The following is a 22,381-nucleotide window of genomic DNA, read 5'->3' as shown; positions in this document are numbered from 1 at the left end:
ACTGGGTCATTTATGAAGTTGCTCAACAGTACACATTTTTAAAGCAAATGCTATGTATGGCAAGCAAATTACAATACAGATTTCTAAAGGTATAGATAAAGACCTATAAAAATATGGACCCAGTAATTTATGTTGTTCAGTAATTTCAACGTTTAGAAAATTTACTTAAAATGTATCAGGGAATTAATCCCCACCCCCCAATTTCACTATTCAAATATTTATTAACTTTATGTTAAAGTTTCATCTGTGATATTGAGACCTTTTCATTACGTCTGCAGAGATTAGTGAGGGCACTACATCTGCAAATTTAAGTTTAGTTGTTATCATTAGAATCATTACATGTGGAACATAAAAGCGTTCTTATAGATTCTTATAAAGTTTTATGTGATATAATGAGAAAGCACTAAATCCAGTGATAAACTTGCCATTTCTATCAGTAGCTTAAATGAAAGTTAGCATTATGCATGCAAAAATAACACTGAATACCTTATTTTGGTTGCTATTCATGCAGAAAAAAATTATTTTGAAATCTTATCTCTTGGAAAAGAAAATGTATTTCTTTTATTTTTTCTAATTAAAAAACTTTTCTTTTATGTTTTATTTTATTTTTGAGAGACAGAGAGACAGAGTGTAAATGGGGGAGGGGCAGAGAGAGAGGGAGAAAGAGAATGTGAAGCAGGCTCCAGGCTTCAAGCCGTCAGCACAGGGCCTGACATGGGGCTTGAACTCATGAACTCATGAACTCATGAGATTATGACCTGAGTAGAAGTCAGACGCTTAACCAACAGAGCTACCCAGGCGCCCCAGAGAAAATGTATTTCTTTACTGAAAATAACCCACCTATTTTTTTTTTTTTTTGTAGTTTAACCTTATTCTTAAAGATTGATTTCATACTTTTTCTGCAGATATGTCTCAGGGTCACTGAATGACATTTTTAATATAATAATAGATTTTGCTTTTAATACTTTTGTTTCTGTGGTACGTTTTGTGATATTCCAGATTTCCTGGAAAATGCTTCATTTTAAACTAATGACAGTAGGGCAAATTATATTTTAGTATAGATATCTCTATCAACCAGAATACCTTCAATTGCAAATAAGCAACAACTTACTTCATACTCAGGTGATCAAAAGAGGGACTTTCTTGGCTTTCATGAATATAAAGTTCAAGTAGGTAAGGTAAACTCCAGTAGTATGATGATTTTTTTCAGTCTTTTTTTTCTTCTACTGGTGTATTCATAAGTAAGGGCCCAGAATGTCTTTTTCTCTTTGCTATGATTTCTGCAAGCTTTATTTTACCATTGGCCTCCCTTGTGGACCTGATTGGAGCAATACTTTCTCTTGTTTAGAGTCAAAATAAGGGAGCCCTGTCCCAGCTTTCCAAAAGAGAATTCTGAACTTGACTGATTGGACCATTTTACTTATTTTGCCCAAACCTGGCCCAGCTTGTATCCAATAGAATGGAATGTGTTGATTGGCTTAAGTCATCTGATACTCTGCCTAGAGCTAGTAAAGGAGAAGTTCAGCTTCGTTGGAATTAAATGAACTATGTGAGGAAGCATAGATGCTTTAAAGAAAAACCAGGATGCTATCAAAAGAGAGGAAGGATACTGGGTAGGCATGAACAAATGCCCACTACTATATCTTGGGCATTCCATGTTAAAAATTAATTTGCTTTTTTCAGTTTTAATATTTTATTTACTTTAAAAAATTTATTTGCTTTTTCTAGGATTATTTAAAAGTTCATTTTACTTTTTATTTTTGGTTTACAAATGCAGTGATATAAACAATATAATTATTCAGTTACAGCTTAACAGTTTAATGAAGTATTTATTCGCTTTTGCAAAGTAAAACATGAGATGCATGTTTTCAATATTTTGGAGTTATATGAGAGTAAATTAAAACATCACCAGCCACCTCAACTCTTTGTGGAATGAAGTGGTTGTGAGACACCTGGTACATTTGAATTGTAATCTTGAGGGGCGCCTGGGTGGCGCAGTCGTTAAGCGTCCGACTTCAGCCAGGTCACGATCTCGCGGTCCGTGAGTTCGAGCCCCGCGTCAGGCTCTGGGCTGATGGCTCAGAGCCTGGAGCCTGTTTCCGATTCTGTGTCTCCCTCTCTCTCTGCCCCTCCCCCGTTCATGCTCTGTCTCTCTCTGTCCCCAAAATAAATAAACGTTGAAAAAAAAATTGTGATCTTGAATAAAGGAGAAATGTACAAATCTATACAAATCTATATTTTTCAGGAACTGAGTAAAATAAAGGTAATGGTAAACTGTTAGTCAGCAGCTGTTTATTGGGTGCTTACTGTATACCCATGAGAGGTCTCATTTCTGTGGAGGATTCTAAACAGTTGTCAGACAGGAAGCTGCTTTTAATTATTTTTTTAATGTTTATTTATTTTTGAGAAAGAGAGAGAGAGAGACTGAGCATGAGTGGGGGAGAGGGAGAGAGAAGGAGGGAGAGGGAGACACAGAATCCGAAGCAGGCTCCAGGCTCCGAGCTGTCAGCACAGAGCCTGACACAGGGCTCGAACCCATGAACCGTGAGATCATGACCTGAGTCAAAGTCAGACACTCAACCGACTGAGCCACTCAGGCACCCTGACAGGAAGCTGCTTTTAAAAGACAAATACAGAAGAAGCGAAGACAAACAACAGAAGATAGTATATGACTTGGTACTAAATTGTATGGAGCCAACAATGTATTAGAGGGAAGACTGGAATTGGCCAAACTCTATTAGAAAAAATTGACAGAGGTGGGGTACCTGGGTGGCTCAGTTGGTTGAGCATCTGAATTCGACTCAGATCACGATCTCATGGTCCATGAGTTGAAGCCCCACGTCAGGCTCTGTGCTGACAGCTCAGGGCCTGGAGCCTGCTTTGAATTCTGTGTCTCCTCTCTGCCTTTTCCCTGCTCTCTCTCTGTCTCTGTCTCTGTCTCTCTCAAAAATAAATAAGCATTAAAAAAGAAAAGAAAAGAAAAATTGACAGAGGACTTGAGCCAGGCATTGAAAAGGAGATAAAGGGGAATTCTCCCCTGCAAAGGTACACTTAAACTTGGTGAGTTCAGAAATATTGGTGAGACAAGCTCATCTGGAAAAATGTCAGAATATATATTAAAGGTTTGCTCTTAATATGACTATGAAGCAAGGGTGCAAAAAATCTTGATCTTCAGCTGTGGTCTATGAAAACTGACCTTCAATCATGGTTGGTAAATAGTTTACATGTTTTCTTGGTTATGTATCCATGAGGAGCTGAAAGCAGGGATTATGGTAGATCTAGTGGGAATACAGTATTTTCAGTGGTGTTTCTGATTGCTAGCAATACCCAGATATGATAAAATAGTGTCCGTCAAATATACTGCTGAAGCACATGGCAGTATAGTATAGTAAAAAAAGCATGAGCTTTAGAATTAGTTATATGTAGGTTCAAATCCCAGCTCTACATTTTGAATAGTGTGGAACTTAATACCTGTGAATGTCTATTTGCTTGAGTTGTACAGAGATCTATTACTTACTTCACTGGAAAAATCTTTACACCTAAGAGAACACTTGCACATTCTTCATCAAGCAGTTCATGATAATTCTGTCACTGTCATTAGGTAGAGCTTCCCTGCTTATCTCTAGCGAATGGCTTAGGAGAAAATGGAAGTCAACTAATTCCTCAGTTACTAGATAAAAGCAGGGTGTTCTCTGTGACAATTTGATGTCAGTTGAAGGGAACAGCTGAGGGGAGTGGAAGCAGCACTGGGTTTGGAGTCCTCCGGAGTTCAGACCCTGATTGCACCATTTGTGAGTATGTCTTTGGGTGAATGGTTGCCAGCTACAGTCTTCTCTGTTAAATGACCCCAATAGCACAGTTGTGGGGATCAAACAAGATGACATGGTAAATATTCCGTAAAGTAGAACCCCCTTCAAAAGATTTAAAACATTAATCATTTTAATGTCATTTAATAGTTTAGCTATAATCCTTTAAAGAGGACCTTTGGAGAGAAGAAGGTGGTTAAAAATAACCCCTAGTATCTTAACCTTGGTAAAGAACTGCCAAGTTCAAATCACCTTAGAAAATTCATATGGTATTTTAATTAATAAAATTCCTTCTTCACTACCAAGCAAGTGTATAATCGTATCTATTGTTCTTTTGCCCTAACTACACCCCCAGAGTACACAAAATAGTCTTTATTTTTGTGACTACAATTAATACCCATTGTTTGTTTTTTTTTTTTTAAATCCTTTGCAGCTGTGCATTTACGTTATATTTAGGGAAATAATTTGAATCATCCTGACCTTAAAGCTGGGTGATAATTTGGGGATTCTTCCCAGCCTTGTCTCTCATAATGCTAGTTCAAAGGAAGAAGATGATACATGGTATCTGGGATGGTAGCTAGAGGAGTAATTACCAACCTGTGCTAACCATCGTCTGATGAAGAGTTTCCTAGGAAGTCATGGCTAAGTCTACTGAAGAATTCTGCTCTGTGAAAAAACCTAAATCTTGATACTGACCTTCCTGCAAAAGACAGAAGCCTTCATCAGAAGGGGAATTTTACTTTTGCAAGTTCAAACCCAGTGCTATCTATAACCATTTTCATATTCTACGGTTGGAATTGGGCATATAATTTGTTGATTAGTTTTCTAGTGGATATGAAAAGTATATGTAGTACTCTTAGAAAACTGGCAAAAGGCACATGGCATTAGGGGTATTATAAAGCTTTAAAGCTGTAATTTTCAAATTCTCTTAGATTATAGATTGCTCCATTTAAGCAAATATGCACGAGTGACCTACTTCACTCTTTCCTTCTTATAAATGCAAAGACTTAATCTTTTCCAATTGCAAAATACGATAAAGAAGGGTAACACATGACTACCATATTAGGTTGCTTTGTCTTTGTGTTTTGTCAAAGTTATATGAAAATAACTGTCTAGGATATGAATTCCTTTCCTAAAAACAAAGGAATCAGTGTAGAATATGAGTGGTAAGAGGTTGGCAAGGTAAACCATGGTCAGTGTATAACCTTGTTGGACATTGTGTCAGCTAGCAATTGCTCATAACAATTTGTCTCCAAACTCAGTGGCTTAAAACAGCAATAAACTCTACGATCATAACACTTTCCGTGGATCAGGAATTTAATAGTGGCTTAGCTATGCGATCATGGCTCAGAGTTTTTCATGAGGTTGTGATGAAAACGTTGACCATCTGAAGGGTTTCCTAGGGCTGGAAGATTCACTACCAAGGTGGTTTTTCACATAGTTGGCAATTTGGTGCTAGTTGTTGGTGGGAGGTCTCAATTCCTGCTCACCCGCTTCTCTCCACAGGCTGCTGGAATGTCATCGTGACTTGGCAGCTCATTACCTCCAGAGCAGGTGATCCAAAACAGAGCAAGGCAGTAAGCCAGTCACTTTTAAACCCTAGTCTCAAAGTCATACACAATAGTTTCCACCACAATCTGTGCACTGAAAGTGAATTACTAAGTTGGCCCACACTCAAAGAAAGGGGAAATAGGCTTTACCTTTTGAAGGGAGGCATGTCAAAGAATTTGAAGACATATTTTAAGACCCCTGCAGGCATAAAAAGGAACTTGGTTTCTTTTGTTGTTGTTGTTTATTTATTTATTTATTTATTTATTTTGTTGTTATTTATTTATTTATTTATTTTAGAGAGAAAGAGAGAGAGAGAGTGAGCACAAATGGGGGAGTGGGGGCAGAGAAAGAGGAAGAGAGAGAATCCCAAGGAGGCTCTGTACTGTCAGTACAGATTCTCACAAATCATGAGATCATGACCTGAGCCAAAATCAAGAGTCGGACACTCAATTGACTAAGCCACCCAGGAGTCTCAGGAAGTTGGTTCCTGTTCTACTGTCTTCACTCACCCATTTAAATATTTATTGAACATCTGCTCTGTACTGAGAATTGCTTTGGGCATTGAATAAGGCCTCTCAGAGAGGGTGATGCTTATATCAAGGCCTGAAAGATGAGAAGGAGAGGGTAAAGCAAGCTCCCTGCATGAACTGTGTCCATTTACCTTCTATTCTCTCCTTAATCTGTGTAACTGGCCAGTCCACCTGGTGGTGCACTCAGTCTCTGGGTTAAAATTTCCTCAACTATAAAATGATGAGTTTCCTTTCAGCTACAACATTTTCACCTATGAAAATATGGCAAGTTTTTTAGTCATTAAAAATTATTTAATAAGTTTAGCTGCATAAGACCAAGAGTTAAAACAGGTAAAATAACAATGACTAGCGTTCAGAGATACACCATTTGAAATTTCCATAATCACTGTCCACTCTTTTAGCTTATGCTTGATCCATGAAATCACCTAAAGTATATCTTTAGCTAGGTAGTGATGTGAATTTCAGTTTTCTTTGTTATCTGTCTGGTTAAGAATTTAAAATTTTTTTTAAACATACATAAATATAAATATATATAAATTTTTTTAAAAAAGAATTTTTAAACCTGTAAAACATTTTTTCAAGATGCATTCTTGCATTGGCTTTTACTCATCTTTGGTAATTTTGCTTACTGTTCTTTTACTATTCACTAGATTTGTTATTAGGCTCGGGGAACAGAATTCCCCAAGTGAAATGTGTACCTACAGCAAATGCACTGAGAATTCTCATACAAACACCACATTTCTTGAGACATGGGGAAAATGAAACCAGAAAAGAATAGCAAATAACATTTTCTTTTCTGTAGATCTACTGTCTTGATTTCATTAAGGCCTCCTAATTTCTTCTCAGATCTATGTGCTTGAGCCAAAAGTACCTTTTTTCATGGTACTAATTGCTCGCTCTTTAGTGATCTGATAGCACTTTTTTTGTGCTTCTTTGGAAATTAGTATGTATTGAGCCAACCATATATATATATATATATATATATATATATATATATATATATTAGTATGTATTTGCTCAATAATATGTATTGAGCTACAGATGGTCCTATATATGTGTATTCTGTGAACTCTGTTATATTTTCTGTTCATGAGGACATAAACAATACTATATGCATATTCATTACTCTCAAGACATCTCATCTAAGTGCCTAAGTAACAAACTGTGGACTAAACCTGGTGTTATAAAAAGACCCTCTGAATTGAATAGTAACATTGACTCCAGTTAATATTAGAGTAATTTGATATGATCAATCTTTCAAGTCATCCAATTGATGAATCTCCATTTGTGTAAGGAGAGAATAAGGTTATATGTGGTGATAGAATTAAGTCTGAAAAGTTAAGATCTTAAAAATTGCTAATGATGATAGTTCTTAGAATTTTTTTTATTTTGGTCCTTGTCCAAATCATTGATTCTAAATCATTTCTTGCTTTGCATACTGACATTATTTGTCTCTGTATAATTGCTTTGAAATGATATACAAATATCAATAGATCTACTTATTTTAAAAATGTTCTGAGAAGCTTCAATAAATCTACATTTGATAGGTAGATACATAAATAGCTCATGTTTATTCAATTTTCCCAGATAATCCAATTACCTAAAGAAATTCTCACCAGCAGCTGAAATCTGATTACTGGGTTGTAGTTATATCACTAATAAAAACAGGAAAACATTTTTTTGTAATATTACAAGGGTTTGAATTCTTGAAACAGCATAATTTCTGGATTTAAGAGACTGCTAACCCTAACTTCAATAATATGAGAAATATTATTCAATATGATCAATCTTTAAGTAGAACATAAATACATAAATACTAAATTACATTTTAAAATATCAAAATCATATTAATATTCCTAATCCTCATTTCTCAGCTGGATTATTGTAAAAACCTTATTACTACTTTTCCAGACTATACTCTGGCCATTTTCCAATTCATCCTCCTCAATCCTGGTAAATTAATCTTTCTTTTTTTTTAAGTGTATTTATTTTGAGAGAGAGAGAGTGAATGTGCACACGAGCAGGGGAGGGGCAGAGAAAGAAGGGGAGAGAGAATCCCAGGCAGGCTCTTGCAGACTCAGGGCTTGAACTCACGAACTGTGAGATCACGACCTAAGCCAAAATCAAGAGTGGGATGCTTAACCCACTGAGCCACCCAGGTGCCCCAAATGAATCTCTTTAAAATGGAAATGTGATCGTGCCAAACCCCAGCTTAAAACCGTGATTCCCAAGTCTTCCGAATAAAATTCAGACTCCTTAGCATGACACATGGGAACTGATTCCTGCCTGTGTCAGCCTCCTCCTGCTGCTAGCCACATTGAGTTATTTGCAGATCCTTAGATGTTCAGTGTTTTCTAATGGGGTTTCCGCTGTTTGAAGTCCCTTTCCTGCGTCTATGCCTAACTTCAGCTTTCGTGATTCAGTTCAAACCAAATCACTCTCCTTGTCTACCAAAGTGTCACTTCCAGTGACTTCCTTTGGATATGATTTCCTTACCCAGTTTAGTTCTGTGCTCTTCTGTGTTCTCTTTATATCCCTCATGTAACTTCTTTCTTTCTTTCTTTCTTTCTTTCTTTCTTTCTTTCTTTCTTTCTTTCTTTCTTAGAGAAACAAATTCTATATGTGTTCACTGAACGGTAACATAGTAGTTTCCTCACTTGCTCATCTCACTCTCTGGACTGTGAGCTCCTAATTAACAGGAACTTTGCCTTTCCTCTCTGAATCACTATGCCAAACACAATGCCTGGCAGTAAAGAGTCACCCAACACATTTTTGTTGAATAAATATACATGAGTGGCAATGGAGACGAATAATGTTAAAGTATTTAATAACTGGTTGGTAGAGGCACCTACTGGTCACGCTGTTAATTATCATAACAGCTGATAATTTGGTGCTTGTTAGCATCCTCCTAGTATCAGCCCAGGTTGTGGATCTCTTTGACTTTTTTATACCAACAAGAAGAAAATACATATACTTTTATACCTACCTGCAGCCAGACTATTTTAGAAAGGCATGGAGACATAATACATTGGAAAGCACCTGGAAGCATGGACACAGGCCAGTAATCCTGTGTTATTAATCTATTTATATGCAGAGATAAAAGCTTTCCTGTAAAATTCACAGTGCTGTTAAAAGGCTGCAGTGCCCTGTCCCAATTACCCAGAGGCATGTTTCACATTTTCTGGCAGAGTATTTCTTGTTAAGTAGTATCAGGAAGTTAGGGAAGGATAATTTCCCACGTCTTTAGGACCTGTAGTAAATGTTTATTGCTTTCTTACTTCACATATTTGTAACAGTAAATAGCTCCCTCCCTCCCTCGCCTAGCCAAGATGTTGTTTTGGCTCAGGCTTCCTTCATCTTTTAAATGTACTATCGCAAATACTACAAAATCTGATTAACCCCGTACTTTCATTCGTGTCTTCCACCACCCCAAACCACAGTGGGTGTGGTCCACTCAGTGTTCACCAGAGTGGACGCTCTGAAACGCAGATGTGATCACGGCCCTTCCTGCCCTAAACCATTCATTTGCTCTGCATCACTGATAACAATATTCTTCAGGTAATTTCAAAAATTGAGCTTTTTAAAAATTGCAGGTGCTTTGGCTTCACCCATGGAGACTCCAGTTCAGCAGAGACACTTTCACTTCACTTATTAGCTGTGAGATTTTGGCCAAGTTACCCAACTGTCTGAGCCTTAGCTGCCTCAGTTCAAGTGGGGTGAAGAGGGATGCCTGGGTGGCTCAGTTGGTGGAGCATGGGACTCTTGATCTTGAGGTCATGAGTTTGAGCCCTACTTTGGATGTAGAGTTTACTTTAAAAAAAAAAAAGGATATGGCAGTACCAATGTTGCAGCAATATTTTAAGTATTAGAGATAGTATTAGGCCATTTAATGTGTCATTCAAACTGAGACACTATTAATTATTACTCCAGGGTACTATACATAAACTTAGACATAAACTTAGACTGTCCCAGACAGACACATACATGATCACAGTAATTAGAGGTGACATCGAAATCATCTCTCATAGTGAATAGCATATAGCAGGAATTCAATAAATTATTTTTATTGTTATTGTTCTTCATATCTGTATCCCCTATACTGCTAAAAGCCCTTGCATGCTGAGGCGGTGGCACCAGGCACAAATGGGATTCATGATGTACTCTAACCAAGATCCTGAATGTTTGTCCCTGCCCTTTCTCCCCTCCCCTATATGCTATATACTGATATTTCCCCCTTTTCTTTCTCTACCACTAACCCACTATTAACACTTGCAGAGCCCAGGGCATGAATGCAAAAGAGGCCTGCTTACAATATACTTTTTTTTTTAAAGTTTATTATTTATTTTGAGAGAGAGAGAGAAAGCATGAGTGGGCAGAGGGGCAGGGAGAGAGGAGAGAGAGAATCGCAAGCATGCTCCGTGCTGTAAGTACAGAGCCCAACTTGGGGCTTGATCTCATGAACCGTGCAATCATGAGCTGAGCTAAAATCAAGAGTCAGATGCTTAACAGACTGAGCCACCCAGGTGCCCCTACAATATACTTTTTAAATCAAAAGCTATATATCAAGTTAACTTTAAATAAGTATCTCCAATCTTCCTATCTTGATAAATATATCCTTATAACAATATGACAGGTCCAAATTTAGACTTCTTAGAAACCTTGGAGTTCCATACAGGATTGTGGCTGGTGGCGGGGTGGGGGTGGGGGTGGTGCTGATTCTAAACCCTGGCCTACAGCGGGTTCCTCTTCTTGGCCCATCCCTGGATCCATCCTCCCCATAGAGCATCATGTGTAAAGGTGTGAACACCCTGACCTGCACCTACTACTCTGACCTTCCCTAGCAAACAGCTCCTGGGGTATCTATTAGATTCCTGTTCCTGCTGTAACAAATTGCCACAAATTCAGTGACTTAAAATAACACAGATTTGTTATTTTATAATTTTAGAAGTCTGAAATTAGGCTTAGGACTAAAACCAAGGTACTGCCCCTGCTGGTTCTTTCTGGAGGCTCTAAGTAAAAATCTCTTTGGATCACGTCCCCTTCTTCCATTTTCAAAGCCAGCAGTATGGTGTCTTTTCTCCTTTCTGACCTCCTGCCTCCTTCTTATAAAAACCCTGTGATTATGTTACACCCAGCTGAACAATCCAGTATAATCTCCCCACCTCAAGATCCGTAACTTAATCACACCTGTAAAGTTCCTTTTGCCATATAAGGTAACATCTACAACCTCCAGAGATTAGAGTGAGGACATATTTGGGGGCCATTGGTCAGTCTGTCACACGGTGTGCATGGCACAGACCTTTTGGAGAATGAACCCAAAGAAGTCTGAGCAAACACTGGAACCATGCTGGGGGCTGCTTAGTCAAGGATTATGGGTAACTTCATGCCTAATGTGTGGTCTGGAAGCAGGAGAGCTGCAGGATCAGGATGGACATGTCCCTTTGGGCCTCTGGATCCCTACCCTGTTCAAATAGAGGAGGCCCCCTCTAAAGCCCAGGACCCAGGGTGGGAGGCTAAGAATGGTACATCTTTTTTTCCCTATTGATGTGGCAACCACGGTCTATCTCCCTTTCTCCTGATCTACATCCAAGATTCTGTCAGAGGAAAACATGTAAGCAAAGTGTTTTACTCTATTAAAAGTTCTGTTTCGTCTTTTTTTTTTTCTTTGCATCCTGCCTTTTCCTTGTCATGAAAGAGCCCCATTCCACACCCACTCATTGTTTTTAACCACACTCACTGGCTTTCCCTTCCTTTGAATCTCTAATTCCGTCCTTCCGCCACCTCTTCAGTGTTCTTAAAATACCCAAGATTTCACCTGTTTGCGATGTTTTAAAAAAAATATGCTATCCAACTAGCAAGCTATTCCTGCATCCTACAAAACTGTCAATTCGTTCCTTTGACAATATTTCTTAGTTTAAAAATTTCCTCCTCTTTTGAAGTCTGCAGATTTTCTTTTGTAACCAAATTTAAAATTTCTTTTCTTATTCTACTTCCATATTCTGTATTTTTATATTTTGCCAGATCTTGGCCATCTTAAATAATGTTGCCACACTTAAACGATGCATATAGAAGAATTTTTCAAAACAGTTATTTTTTTCTCCTTTTATGGTTTTGAAAATCCCTTGTTTTTGCTTATTCTCATTAATGCATAGAATTTTTCAGGGAATCAACAACGCGTAAGGCTCTGACATTGTTCTGAGAGAATTGTTAGATTTAAGAGTTTATGTAGTGTCCCATGTTTTCTATTTTTTTACGAAGTCTTTTCTTAATGCGGTGTTACCTATTGCAAAGGATCTGATGAAAAGAAAATTTGCCAATTTAAACTTAATTTTAAACTCAAGCTGTACAAATTCAGTGATTCTTTTAACCGTGACTATGTAATAATGTTATAATATTACCATAGTATATGTTTCATGAAGGCAGATGTCTGTCTTATTTGTCAGTGTATCCCAGTGATGTCCCAGCTACCAGTGGCTGGAATTTAGTAAATAACTGAATACATGAATATGGGAATTAATGAATGATAGAATTTCAGAATGGCTTTAAAAATAATATGAAGATGTTCAGTATAAACCATATTACTTCAATCAGAATACTGAAATTTAGATTTTTTTAAAAACCTTTTCAATCAGATTTGCAATCACTCCTAGCCTATTCTGGAATGAGTAATAATTTATACCTTTAAAAGTGCTAATTAAACTGCATACATTCAAGATAATGGTGGCCTGTTTAAATAGTTGATGATTTAATAAAGTACAGAAGATAGGGGTCCCTGGGTGGCTCAGTTGGTTCAGCTTCAGACTCTTGATTTTAGCTTAGGTCATGATCTCACCGTTTGTGAGTTTGAGCCTCGTATTAGGCTCTGCACTGACACCGTGGAGCCTGCTTGAGATTCTCTGTCTCCCTGTCTCTCTGCCTCTTTCTCTCTCTCTCTCTCATAAATAAGTCAATAGACATTTTTTTAAAAAGTATAGGAGAGGGGCATCTGGGTGGCTCAGTCGGTTAAAGGTTTCAGCTTCAGTTCAGGTCGTGATCTCGCGGTTGTTGGGTTTGAGCCCCACATCAGGTGCTGTGCTGACACCTTGGAGCCTGGAGCCTGCTTTGGATTCTGTGTCTCCCTTTCTCTCTGCCCGCCCCCAACTCGCACTCTATCTCTAAGAAATAGATAAACATTAAAAAATTTAATTGAAAAAGTACAGAAGATACTATATAAATATTATTTTATAAATACACTACATATAATGAGAATTTATATGTATGCCATAGGATTATATTAAAATTCTAAATATCTTTAGTTTTAACAGTGTTAGGTAACAGGAAATGTAAATCTCTAAAACTGAAATGAAGATAGGGAATTTGGTAAATATTGTTTCCATATCACTTTGTCCTCATTCTTTTAGGAATTATGTGTAGGAATTGGTTCACTTTGATTATAGCTAGTTTTATAATAGTAAATATAGGTATACTACATTGTGAAGGTGTGTTATATGTATCATCATTTCAAAAGTTTACTTCGTAGTATTCTCTCTTTCCTTTTCTGGTATTCTTCCCTGGTTTAAACTTTACAAATGATTAAAGATGTCTTTTTTATTGTTTGTCCTCAGAATGGCTTCACTCCTTTATACATGGCTGCCCAAGAGAACCACATTGATGTTGTAAAATATTTGCTTGAAAATGGAGCTAATCAGAGCACTGCTACTGAGGTAAGACCGTCAACCCAGAGGTTCAAATTCTTTGATCTTAATGTCCATATTCTTTTTATCCAGCTGCAAAGGATCTCCATTATCTTGTCTAAAATATGCTAGAATGTTCATGGGGCACCTGGGTGGCTCAGTCAGTTAAGCATCTGACTTTGGCTCAGGTCATGATCGGGCTCTGTGCTGACAGCTCAGAGCCTGGAGCCTGCTTCAGATTCTGTGTCTCCCTCTCTCTGCCCCTCCCCTGCTCATGCTCTCTCTCTCTCTCAAAGAATAAACATTAAAAAAATTTTTTTTAAATAACAAAATATGCTAGGAGTGTTCATGTTACTTGTGTAATGTACAATGGTGGCCATGAACAAAGGACCCAGTGCACACAGTTGAATGAGTTTATGCCTTGATTTGGGATTCATGTCAACTTATTCTTACATGAACTCATGCTTCCATCAATTTGCCATTCTCCAGGTTTTGGGAGTTTTTATACTAATTTAAAATCAGATTACAGTAAATCCTATCCATCTCTTTTCATCACTATTGTATCTGTCAGGATCCAATTTAATTCTCTAAATGAACAATTTTTAATGATCAGAAATTATTCATAGGTATTTGTGTTAGCACAATTTTATGAGGAATGTGTGACAAAAATAAAGCTGTTCACATTTTCTGAAGCACAAATTATGGCATGTATGACTATGATTATAGCAACAATTAAATAGGATGTTCAAAGTCCATTTAGTATCAAAACATTCAGGACATCTAGACATAAGAAAGGGTTAGAGTGGGCCAGTTTATTTATTTTTTTTATATGAAATTTATTGACAAATTGGTTTCCATACAACACCCAGTGCTCATCCCAAAAGGTGCCCTCCTCAATACCCATCACCCACCCTCCCCTCCCTCCCACCCCCCATCAACCCTCAGTTTGTTCTCAGTTTTTAACAGTCTCTTATGCTTTGGCTCTCTCGCACTCTAACCTCTTTTTTTTTTTTTCCTTCCCCTCCCCCATGGGTTCCCGTTAAGTTTCTCAGGATCCACATAAGAGTGAAACCATATGGTATCTGTCTTTCTCTGTATGGCTTATTTCACTTAGCATCACACTCTCCAGTTCCATCCATGTTGTTACAAAAGGCCCTATTTCATTTTTTCTCATTGCCACGTAGAATTCCATTGTGTATATAAACCACAATTTCTTTATCCATTCATCAGTTGATGGACATTTAGGCTCTTTCCATAATTTGGCTATTGTTGAGAGTGCTGCTATGAACATTGGGGTACAAGTGGCCCTATGCATCAGTACTCCTGTATCCCTTGGATAAATTCCTAGCAGTGCTATTGCTGGGTCATAGGGTAGGTCTATTTTTAATTTTCTGAGGAACCTCCACACTGCTTTCCAGAGCGGCTGCACCAATTTGCATTCCCACCAACAGTGCAAGAGGGTTCCTGTTTCTCCACATCCTCTCCAGCATCTATAGTCTCCTGATTTGTTCATTTTGGCCACTCTGACTGGAGTGAGGTGATACCTGAGTGTGGTTTTGGTTTGTATTTAGAGTGGGCCAGTTTAGAACATCACTTTCCTTTTCAAACTATGCATGTCCTCCAAGAAACAGACTTGCTTTGTTATTTTCTTTCTCATTTTTGCGTAGGCACGTTAAGGAGCAAGTTCAGTGGTTGCTTAGAACTGCGATTTCTAAGTGATCCTCCAGAAACCCTTGTGTTTGGAGAAACTGTCTCCAAACCACCACTGTGAGGTGGTGCCTCGTGGGGCCAAAGCTTGGAAGTGAGTGACACAGAGAAGGGAAAAAAGTTCCACTGGGTCATGCCACTCCTCACCCCTTTCAACCAGATTATGCAGGCTGTGTTTTTCCTTTCTCATATTTTGTGCCTCCACTGATAGAACTTTAAAACTCTTGGCTTGGAGTGAGAGATGATAGATGCTTGCCCTCCAGAAACTAAGTTGGTAACTTTTAACGTCTATTAAGGACTTCCTTTCTTTCTGAACGATTAAGTCTTTAGGTGAAATAAACATGAATTCCTTTCTATCCTGCCCTGGGGGAAGAGATCATCATAATCTATTAAATCCATTTCCAGTCCCTTTGGCAGAAAACTTTTTATGGAGCCAATTGCAATAACTTTCTGACAGCTTATTCTCATTACTTAAAAAAAAAATCCCAAGAAACCACTATTAATGGGGCCATGTTTCTTATTTGTTTATGACTGGAAAACACAACTGCCCAATGTAAAATGATTTCAAGTTCTGTATTTAACACACAGATTTTCCACTCTTACCATGTGGGTTAAGTGTGATTTTTATGATTTGAAGCCTTTGTTTTTTCTTTTTTCCTGAGACACTAATTATGTCAATGAGTAGCATATGAATATCTTCAGGTAAATCTTGAGTAACTATGCGAGACTCTATCTCTGTATCAGGACAACTGAGAAATGTACCAAAATAAGGAAATCTGTGTTTGTTTTATTTTAGTTTCTTGAATGCAGAATCACTTCCCCCAAGAAACCATCACAGTCCAGAGTTCTAGTCACCGGATAGATTTATTATTTCTAGTGTATGGTTTAGAGAAATTCTGCTTGCTGGTATTCATAGCTGTCTCAAGGCTCCTTTGGTGTAGCTCTCTGTAGCATTTCAGTCTGGTTCCAAAAACATCCTTTTATATACACTGCATCAGCAGAGGCCATGTTGCACTGTGATTCTCAAAAAATGAAAACCCTCTCTGATTTCTACACAAAAATGAAGCTTTTGCAACTGAATCGTATGAGGTTTGAAGCTTAGCTTAGACATGTGTATGCTTGTTGTTTAAGTTTTTAATCACTTAAATAACTAGAATTAATTTCTGACTGACTGGACATATATAAGCTTAGTTGATTAATTCCCCCCTCCCCTTTGCTGGCCCTAATGATTATCAAGTAACACACATATGGACATTCCCTTTTAGTCTATCGTTCTGTAAAACCTACCATGTTTCCAGGGCTTTAGGACTGATTACTGTTTGATATTTTATATTGTATTGCCAGATACCTTGTACAGTCTCATGTGCACACGTGTGAATATGCCTAAAGAAGACATTTCCTCTGTGCCCAAAAGTAGCCCTAATTTGTAAAAGTTAACTACTAATCAAGACATTGTGACCACTTTAAAAAGCAGATAATCATGAGATTATTCAATACTTCCATGAAACTCATGTTTGAAAATAAATCTTTAAATATTTGAAATTTCCCATAATTATAGCAATTAGCATTGGTAAATAAACGATGAAAAATGAAGCTACTGAATTTTCATATGGGTTTCCTTTTTCATGGAGTTAGTTGAGGCGCTTGAAAAAATCATTTCAAATATTCACCCCTCCCTCATGAAGCATAGAATAGAATGAAATCCATGTGGTAGACATTGTAAGTTAAATTCTTTTAGGGGAATTCTCTGTCCCTCCAGTACTAATTTTATAACTCTTAACTCTCCTTCTTCCTGAACATTACCAAAATTGAAGGCTAAAAACTTTTTCATTAGGTTCTGTACTGTCAGCAAATGCCTTGTCTCTAAGAAAAAACAAAAACAAAGTTCATACTCTTTTCATATAAACTATCACAGTGTTGCAGGGGTAATCGAATATGTATATGATAATGAGCCTGTTCTTTCTTTCTCAACAGAAAACTTAATTTGTGCCAAAGTTCTAAATTTAGGCTACTATTTTTCATTTTACAATGCTACATGTGGTATTCTTCCATTCTATTAAGTAATGTGTTTATTTAAAATTCAATTCTTATTAAAACAAATTCAAGTCTTTTTATGGTAGTGCTATAGGAAATCACTTTTTCTCAAAACCCTACAGTTTAAAAAAGTTATCATTGAAAACAAATCGAGTAGTTAGATTATGGTAAATTGCTGTTGTCTCTAAAATGTAATCATTAATATACAATCTTATTGTCCTCATCTCTTCTATGAATGGAAACTTCTAACTGAGACTTGTTTTCAAGCTTTTGTGGAGTAAGGGAGGTTTTAAAATACACAGAGCCTAGGATATATATGATATATATAGATTTTTTTTCTATTTGTCACTTTTCTACTAACTGAATACTTGTTTCTAGAAAGAAAACATAGTTTCCAAATTTACAAGCATGGTTATCCATCTACCCCTAAAATTCCTTTAACTTTGATGGTCTGTGCTATTGTTTTATTTTTTTTTTTAACTTGTTGCCAAGTTTAGAATTAAAAATCTGTTTTTTCATTACCTAGCACATTGTATCTAAATGATCTAAGTAACATAAAATTCAATGAAGTATAAAATTAATGAACTAGCCTTATTTATCAAAAAGTTTTAGGTTACATTATGTTCCAAATTTGCCACATTAATTGGTAATAGACCATTCCATTGATAATTATTATTGTTCTCCCCTAATCGATACAGAGACATTTAGAAGCTTGCATATTTAATTACAGAATTTATTTCCCTGTCTTAGCTACTGTATCTTTGCTTCTCAATCAGACTTGGTCTCTCTTATTCCAACCCTTCCCACTTTTTCCTTTTGATTAGCCTGTATACTTAACGTTGGTTCCGATTTTTATTTTCCCGTTCTAAACATACATTTAAGTTCACCTTATGTGAAGTGTGCTTTGTTAGGGAATGCAGATGTTTTTCAAAATATTTAGAACAGAAGCTAGGAAAAAAATCTGATGAAACCAGTCCATAGTACAAGCATAGGACAGTTGATCATCTGCTTTAATCTTCACAGGAATATTTGATCCCTTTGCTTTTCTGCTCCATCCTAATTCTTATTTTAAACATTAGAGGCATTGCTTACAGTTGAATCCCATGCTTCCAAAATTTAATTGAGGGTTTTTCCTTCTATTTTGCTAGGATGGCTTTACGCCACTAGCTGTGGCACTCCAGCAAGGACACAACCAGGCAGTGGCCATCCTCTTGGAGAATGACACCAAAGGGAAAGTGAGGCTGCCGGCTCTGCATATCGCAGCGAGGAAAGACGACACCAAATCTGCCGCACTCCTGCTTCAGAACGATCACAACGCTGACGTACAATCCAAGGTAAAAGCTGAACACATTTGTGGACAGGAACTCTCCGGCTGCCAGCTTCCTCCTGGGGGATGATACAGAAGTAGGCCATGGTGATAATGCAAAATTACTTCCGGTCATCCTAAGAGATAAATTACCGTCGGAGGTATTTCAGAAAGAAGGGGACCGGCTGTTGGGTATAATAACAACAAAATTTAAGATAATTGTCTCTTAAAGATGGGGTTCAGCTTTTTAGAAATCTGCTTACTTATTCTATTGGTATGGAATAAGAAAGGTATGGAATAAGAAATGGAATTAAAAAGGTAAAATTGTATTGTATGGATAGCATTACGGATGTCTTTTCTCAGTAGAATGTATTTTGGAACAGCGTATCCAGTTGCAGTGAGCAGATTGACCGTTTACTTAATTTTGCACTGTGTAATATCTTCCCTCTTCTTCCCACACAACACTGCTTCAGATGATGGTGAATAGGACCACCGAGGTACAGTATTGTGGTTATACCAAAATATACCTTGTTTTTATTTATTTTACTTTTTTGCCCAATTAGAATAAATGCTCACTAATTCGTACTAATGATTGGAATTTCCATTATTAGGAAATTGATTTTAGAGACTTTTCCCATAATTAAGGCAAATGAATAATTCAAAAATTTTAATGTAATATGTATTTGATGTTTTTTTAAATCAGCGAAACTATTTAAATAGCTTACTAGAGTAGAGCATGAAACAGAACTCCTTAATATGTATTTTACTGAGTTAGCTTTACTGTTAACTTTTTGCCAGTAAGAGATATGACCTTCTCTTGATGAAATTTCTCTGCTTAGAGTTTAGCAAAGTGAAATTTAAGGAGGTTTCTTTGCAACTGTTTTATCTTCTTATCTCATTGCAGTTGCCCTTTTCTTCCTGTACTTTTTTAACCACATTGCATATAATCAATAGTGATACCGAGCATATTATTATCGAAGCATTTGCTTTTATCTTGCTAAGTCTTAACAGTACTTGACATGAAATTATCTATTTTCCACATACCAAAGTAAGTCACATTGATCACCAAGAATATTCAGTTCAGAAGTCTCTCAGTAGTGTGTGTGTGTGTGTGTGTGTGTGTGTGTGTGTGTAGTCTTTTGACCATTGCTACTGAGATGCCTTCTATTGTTGAAAGTATATTATAAAAATTAACCAGTATTCAAAGGCAAATGATTGTGTAGATTGATTTTCACTTAGTTGAGGGGACTTTGTAGACTAACCTCTCATGATCACTGGGCTGTGGACCTAGAGAGGTTTTGAGCATTCATTTGGTATTTAGTAGTATTAGAGTATTTCTAAAATTAAAATCTTGTTTGTTAACAAATGTACCTATTGAGATATGAATATATTTGAATTAGTCATATTATTTCTTTTGTTCCATATCTGTGCATGGGACTTAGGTCATAGATTTTTTTAAAAAAGGCCCAATTGGTTGGTGAAATTTCTCAAGACTAGAAACATATAAATTGATATCTTAATTGCTGGTTTTAATAACTTTAATTTTGTAGGTGATTTTTGGTGGTTGTTTAAGAGATGTTTTTGAAAGCAATATTGGCTGTAAACATTGTATTGAAAGCAGCAGTTTGGGAAGATTCGTACTGAGTTAGAAATATTTCTCTGAGGATAATAGAGTAACAAAGAGGGGAGCCCTTCCATTGATTCCCCTGTAGAAAAGTGAACTGAGCTTTCTACCTCCATGGTAACCAGGCAAGAGTTTCTCTGAGGGGCTTCTACGAGCCACATGTCGATCCAAGAGTCACAGTCTGAAGCATCCTCATGGACGGTTGGTGAGGCTGTGTCAGACAATAAATTGGTTTATTTTTGCAAATCAGAACAATAATTTGAAAATGATTCACCAGCAATCACTACGTTCTTTTCCTGAAATGAAATTGTAACTTAAATGGTAGACTTACATTCAGGATATGTCTAGGTGGCAGGAACTATCAAGATACAAATGAAAAACTTCCAGTCAATTATTTCCTAAAATATAAAATTTTGACATTTTATAAAATAACAGCCAGGTTGTAGATTCATGTTTCCCTCCATTTTGACATGAGTATTTGGCATCCTGTAGACACAAAAATATCTTTACCACAAGTGTGGGATTTGGATTGATAGTTACTATTATTATTTTGTGTCTTGTTTCTCTATAGTCAGAAATCATTTGTAGCTAATTTGGTTGATAGCAGGGAGGAATTTCCATTACCTAAGATATCTGAATGCTTATTTAGTCCATTTAAAAAGCAAAATCAACAAAAACTATCAAATGAATAGAAAAATAACGGTTGTGATTCATATAATAGTTCTTAAAAACAATATTATATACCTCAAAGTTCATTTCAAATAAAAGGGAATGATACAAATTAACCTCAAAGCTGCAGGATTTGATATCCAATTCTATAGGAACAGTTTTTATTGTTTCTCTCATCTTTTATTGAGTAATGAGAATTATGAAATTATGGAGAGTAAGAATAATAGATTTTTTAGCATTTTAATAATGAAAGAGTAAATATACTTCTTTTGTGAAAATGGCAAAAATTTCTAACTAAATTTCATCAGAATAAGGAATGAAAGAAAGTATACTTTTCTTCCATGAAGATTTTCAGATTCATTTTTTAAATATTTTGAGAGGAGGAGTGCAGTTGGTTAAGCGTCTGACTTCTGCTCAGGTCATGGTCTTGTAGTTCATGAGTTTGAGCCTCTCATCGGGCTTTGCGCTGAGAGCGCAGAACCTGCTTTGGATCCTGTCTATCCCCCTCTCTCTGCCCCTCACTCACTCACACTCTCTCTCTCTCTCTCTCTCAAAAATAAATAAACATTAAAAAAAATTCTGAAAGTAAACAGTTCTCTAATGTCCATACATTTGATTTAACTTGCTTATTATTTTATGTCAATCTTATTGATAAAATTTGGTTTAATTAACATTCAAAATTGTGTTCAGCTAATTTTTTTCTTTATTTTGTATTTACATTGATGCCAGGTATATTATTTAATTTTTGTTTTTTTTAAATTTTTTTCATTGTAACAGCATAGTCTCACTAAACAGTTATTAGAGAAGACAGAAATATCATGACAGTGTAAATGATGTGGAATGAATTGTACACCTCTGTAAAAGTTTCTCACAATATTTTCATTGTTCCAAAGACACGATGCCAACCAATGTTGGTTTCTTTTTTTATTGAAAATCCCCAAACTAAACAAAACTATAGTTTTGTGTCTTTCTCTGAAGAAAAAATTTTTAATTCATAATTATGTGAATTCTGTGGCTGACACCTTATGTTGTTTAATCATATTCTGTTTTTCTCTAAAGCTTAACCAAGTCAAGATACATGGTTTTGTATAAACAACAAATCTCATACCAGACAAATCACGAAGCTAATTACAAATAATGTTGCCAAGAAATATAGGGTATTTATTTACCTGCTTATAGCCTTAGTTATTTACTATCTTGTAATACTAAAATTTAAAGAGCTTTATTAAAGCATTTATTATCTTAATTGTGTTGCTCACATGTTAGGTAGACAATTACGTGTGATTTTCTTCACTAATCCAGGGACTATAACATATGGAGGTGAAATGATTTACTGTTATTCTCTTTGCTTTCCATAGAGTGGTTTTACCCCTTTGCACATTGCCGCCCACTATGGAAATGTCAACGTGGCAACTCTTCTTCTAAACCGGGGAGCTGCTGTGGACTTCACAGCGAGGGTATGGTTTAAAATAGTTTCTCAT

At 36.5% G+C, this 22,381-nt stretch overlaps 1 protein-coding gene across 50 annotated transcripts in view; it reads left to right on the top strand.

Moving 5' to 3' along the window:
• Positions 1-22,381, top strand: part of ANK2 (ankyrin 2) — a 671,298-nt gene that overhangs the window by 513,314 nt on the left and 135,603 nt on the right. For 45 of the 50 annotated variants that reach the window (XM_045055950.1, XM_045055954.1, XM_045055948.1 and 42 more), the window contains 4 exons: positions 13,492-13,590; positions 18,450-18,635; positions 19,081-19,104; positions 22,259-22,357. In XM_045055950.1, coding sequence (XP_044911885.1) covers positions 13,492-13,590; positions 18,450-18,635; positions 19,081-19,104; positions 22,259-22,357 — 408 coding nt within the window. The remainder of the gene's footprint in view (positions 1-13,491; positions 13,591-18,449; positions 18,636-19,080; positions 19,105-22,258; positions 22,358-22,381) is intronic. The other 5 variants (XM_045055943.1, XM_045055959.1, XM_045055946.1 and 2 more) reach the window with 1 other exon arrangement.

The sequence above is a fragment of the Felis catus genome, chromosome B1 (assembly GCF_018350175.1).
Source record: "Felis catus isolate Fca126 chromosome B1, F.catus_Fca126_mat1.0, whole genome shotgun sequence".
Taxonomy (NCBI): Eukaryota; Metazoa; Chordata; class Mammalia; order Carnivora; family Felidae; genus Felis; species Felis catus.
This window is presented reverse-complemented; position numbering and strand designations above follow the sequence as displayed.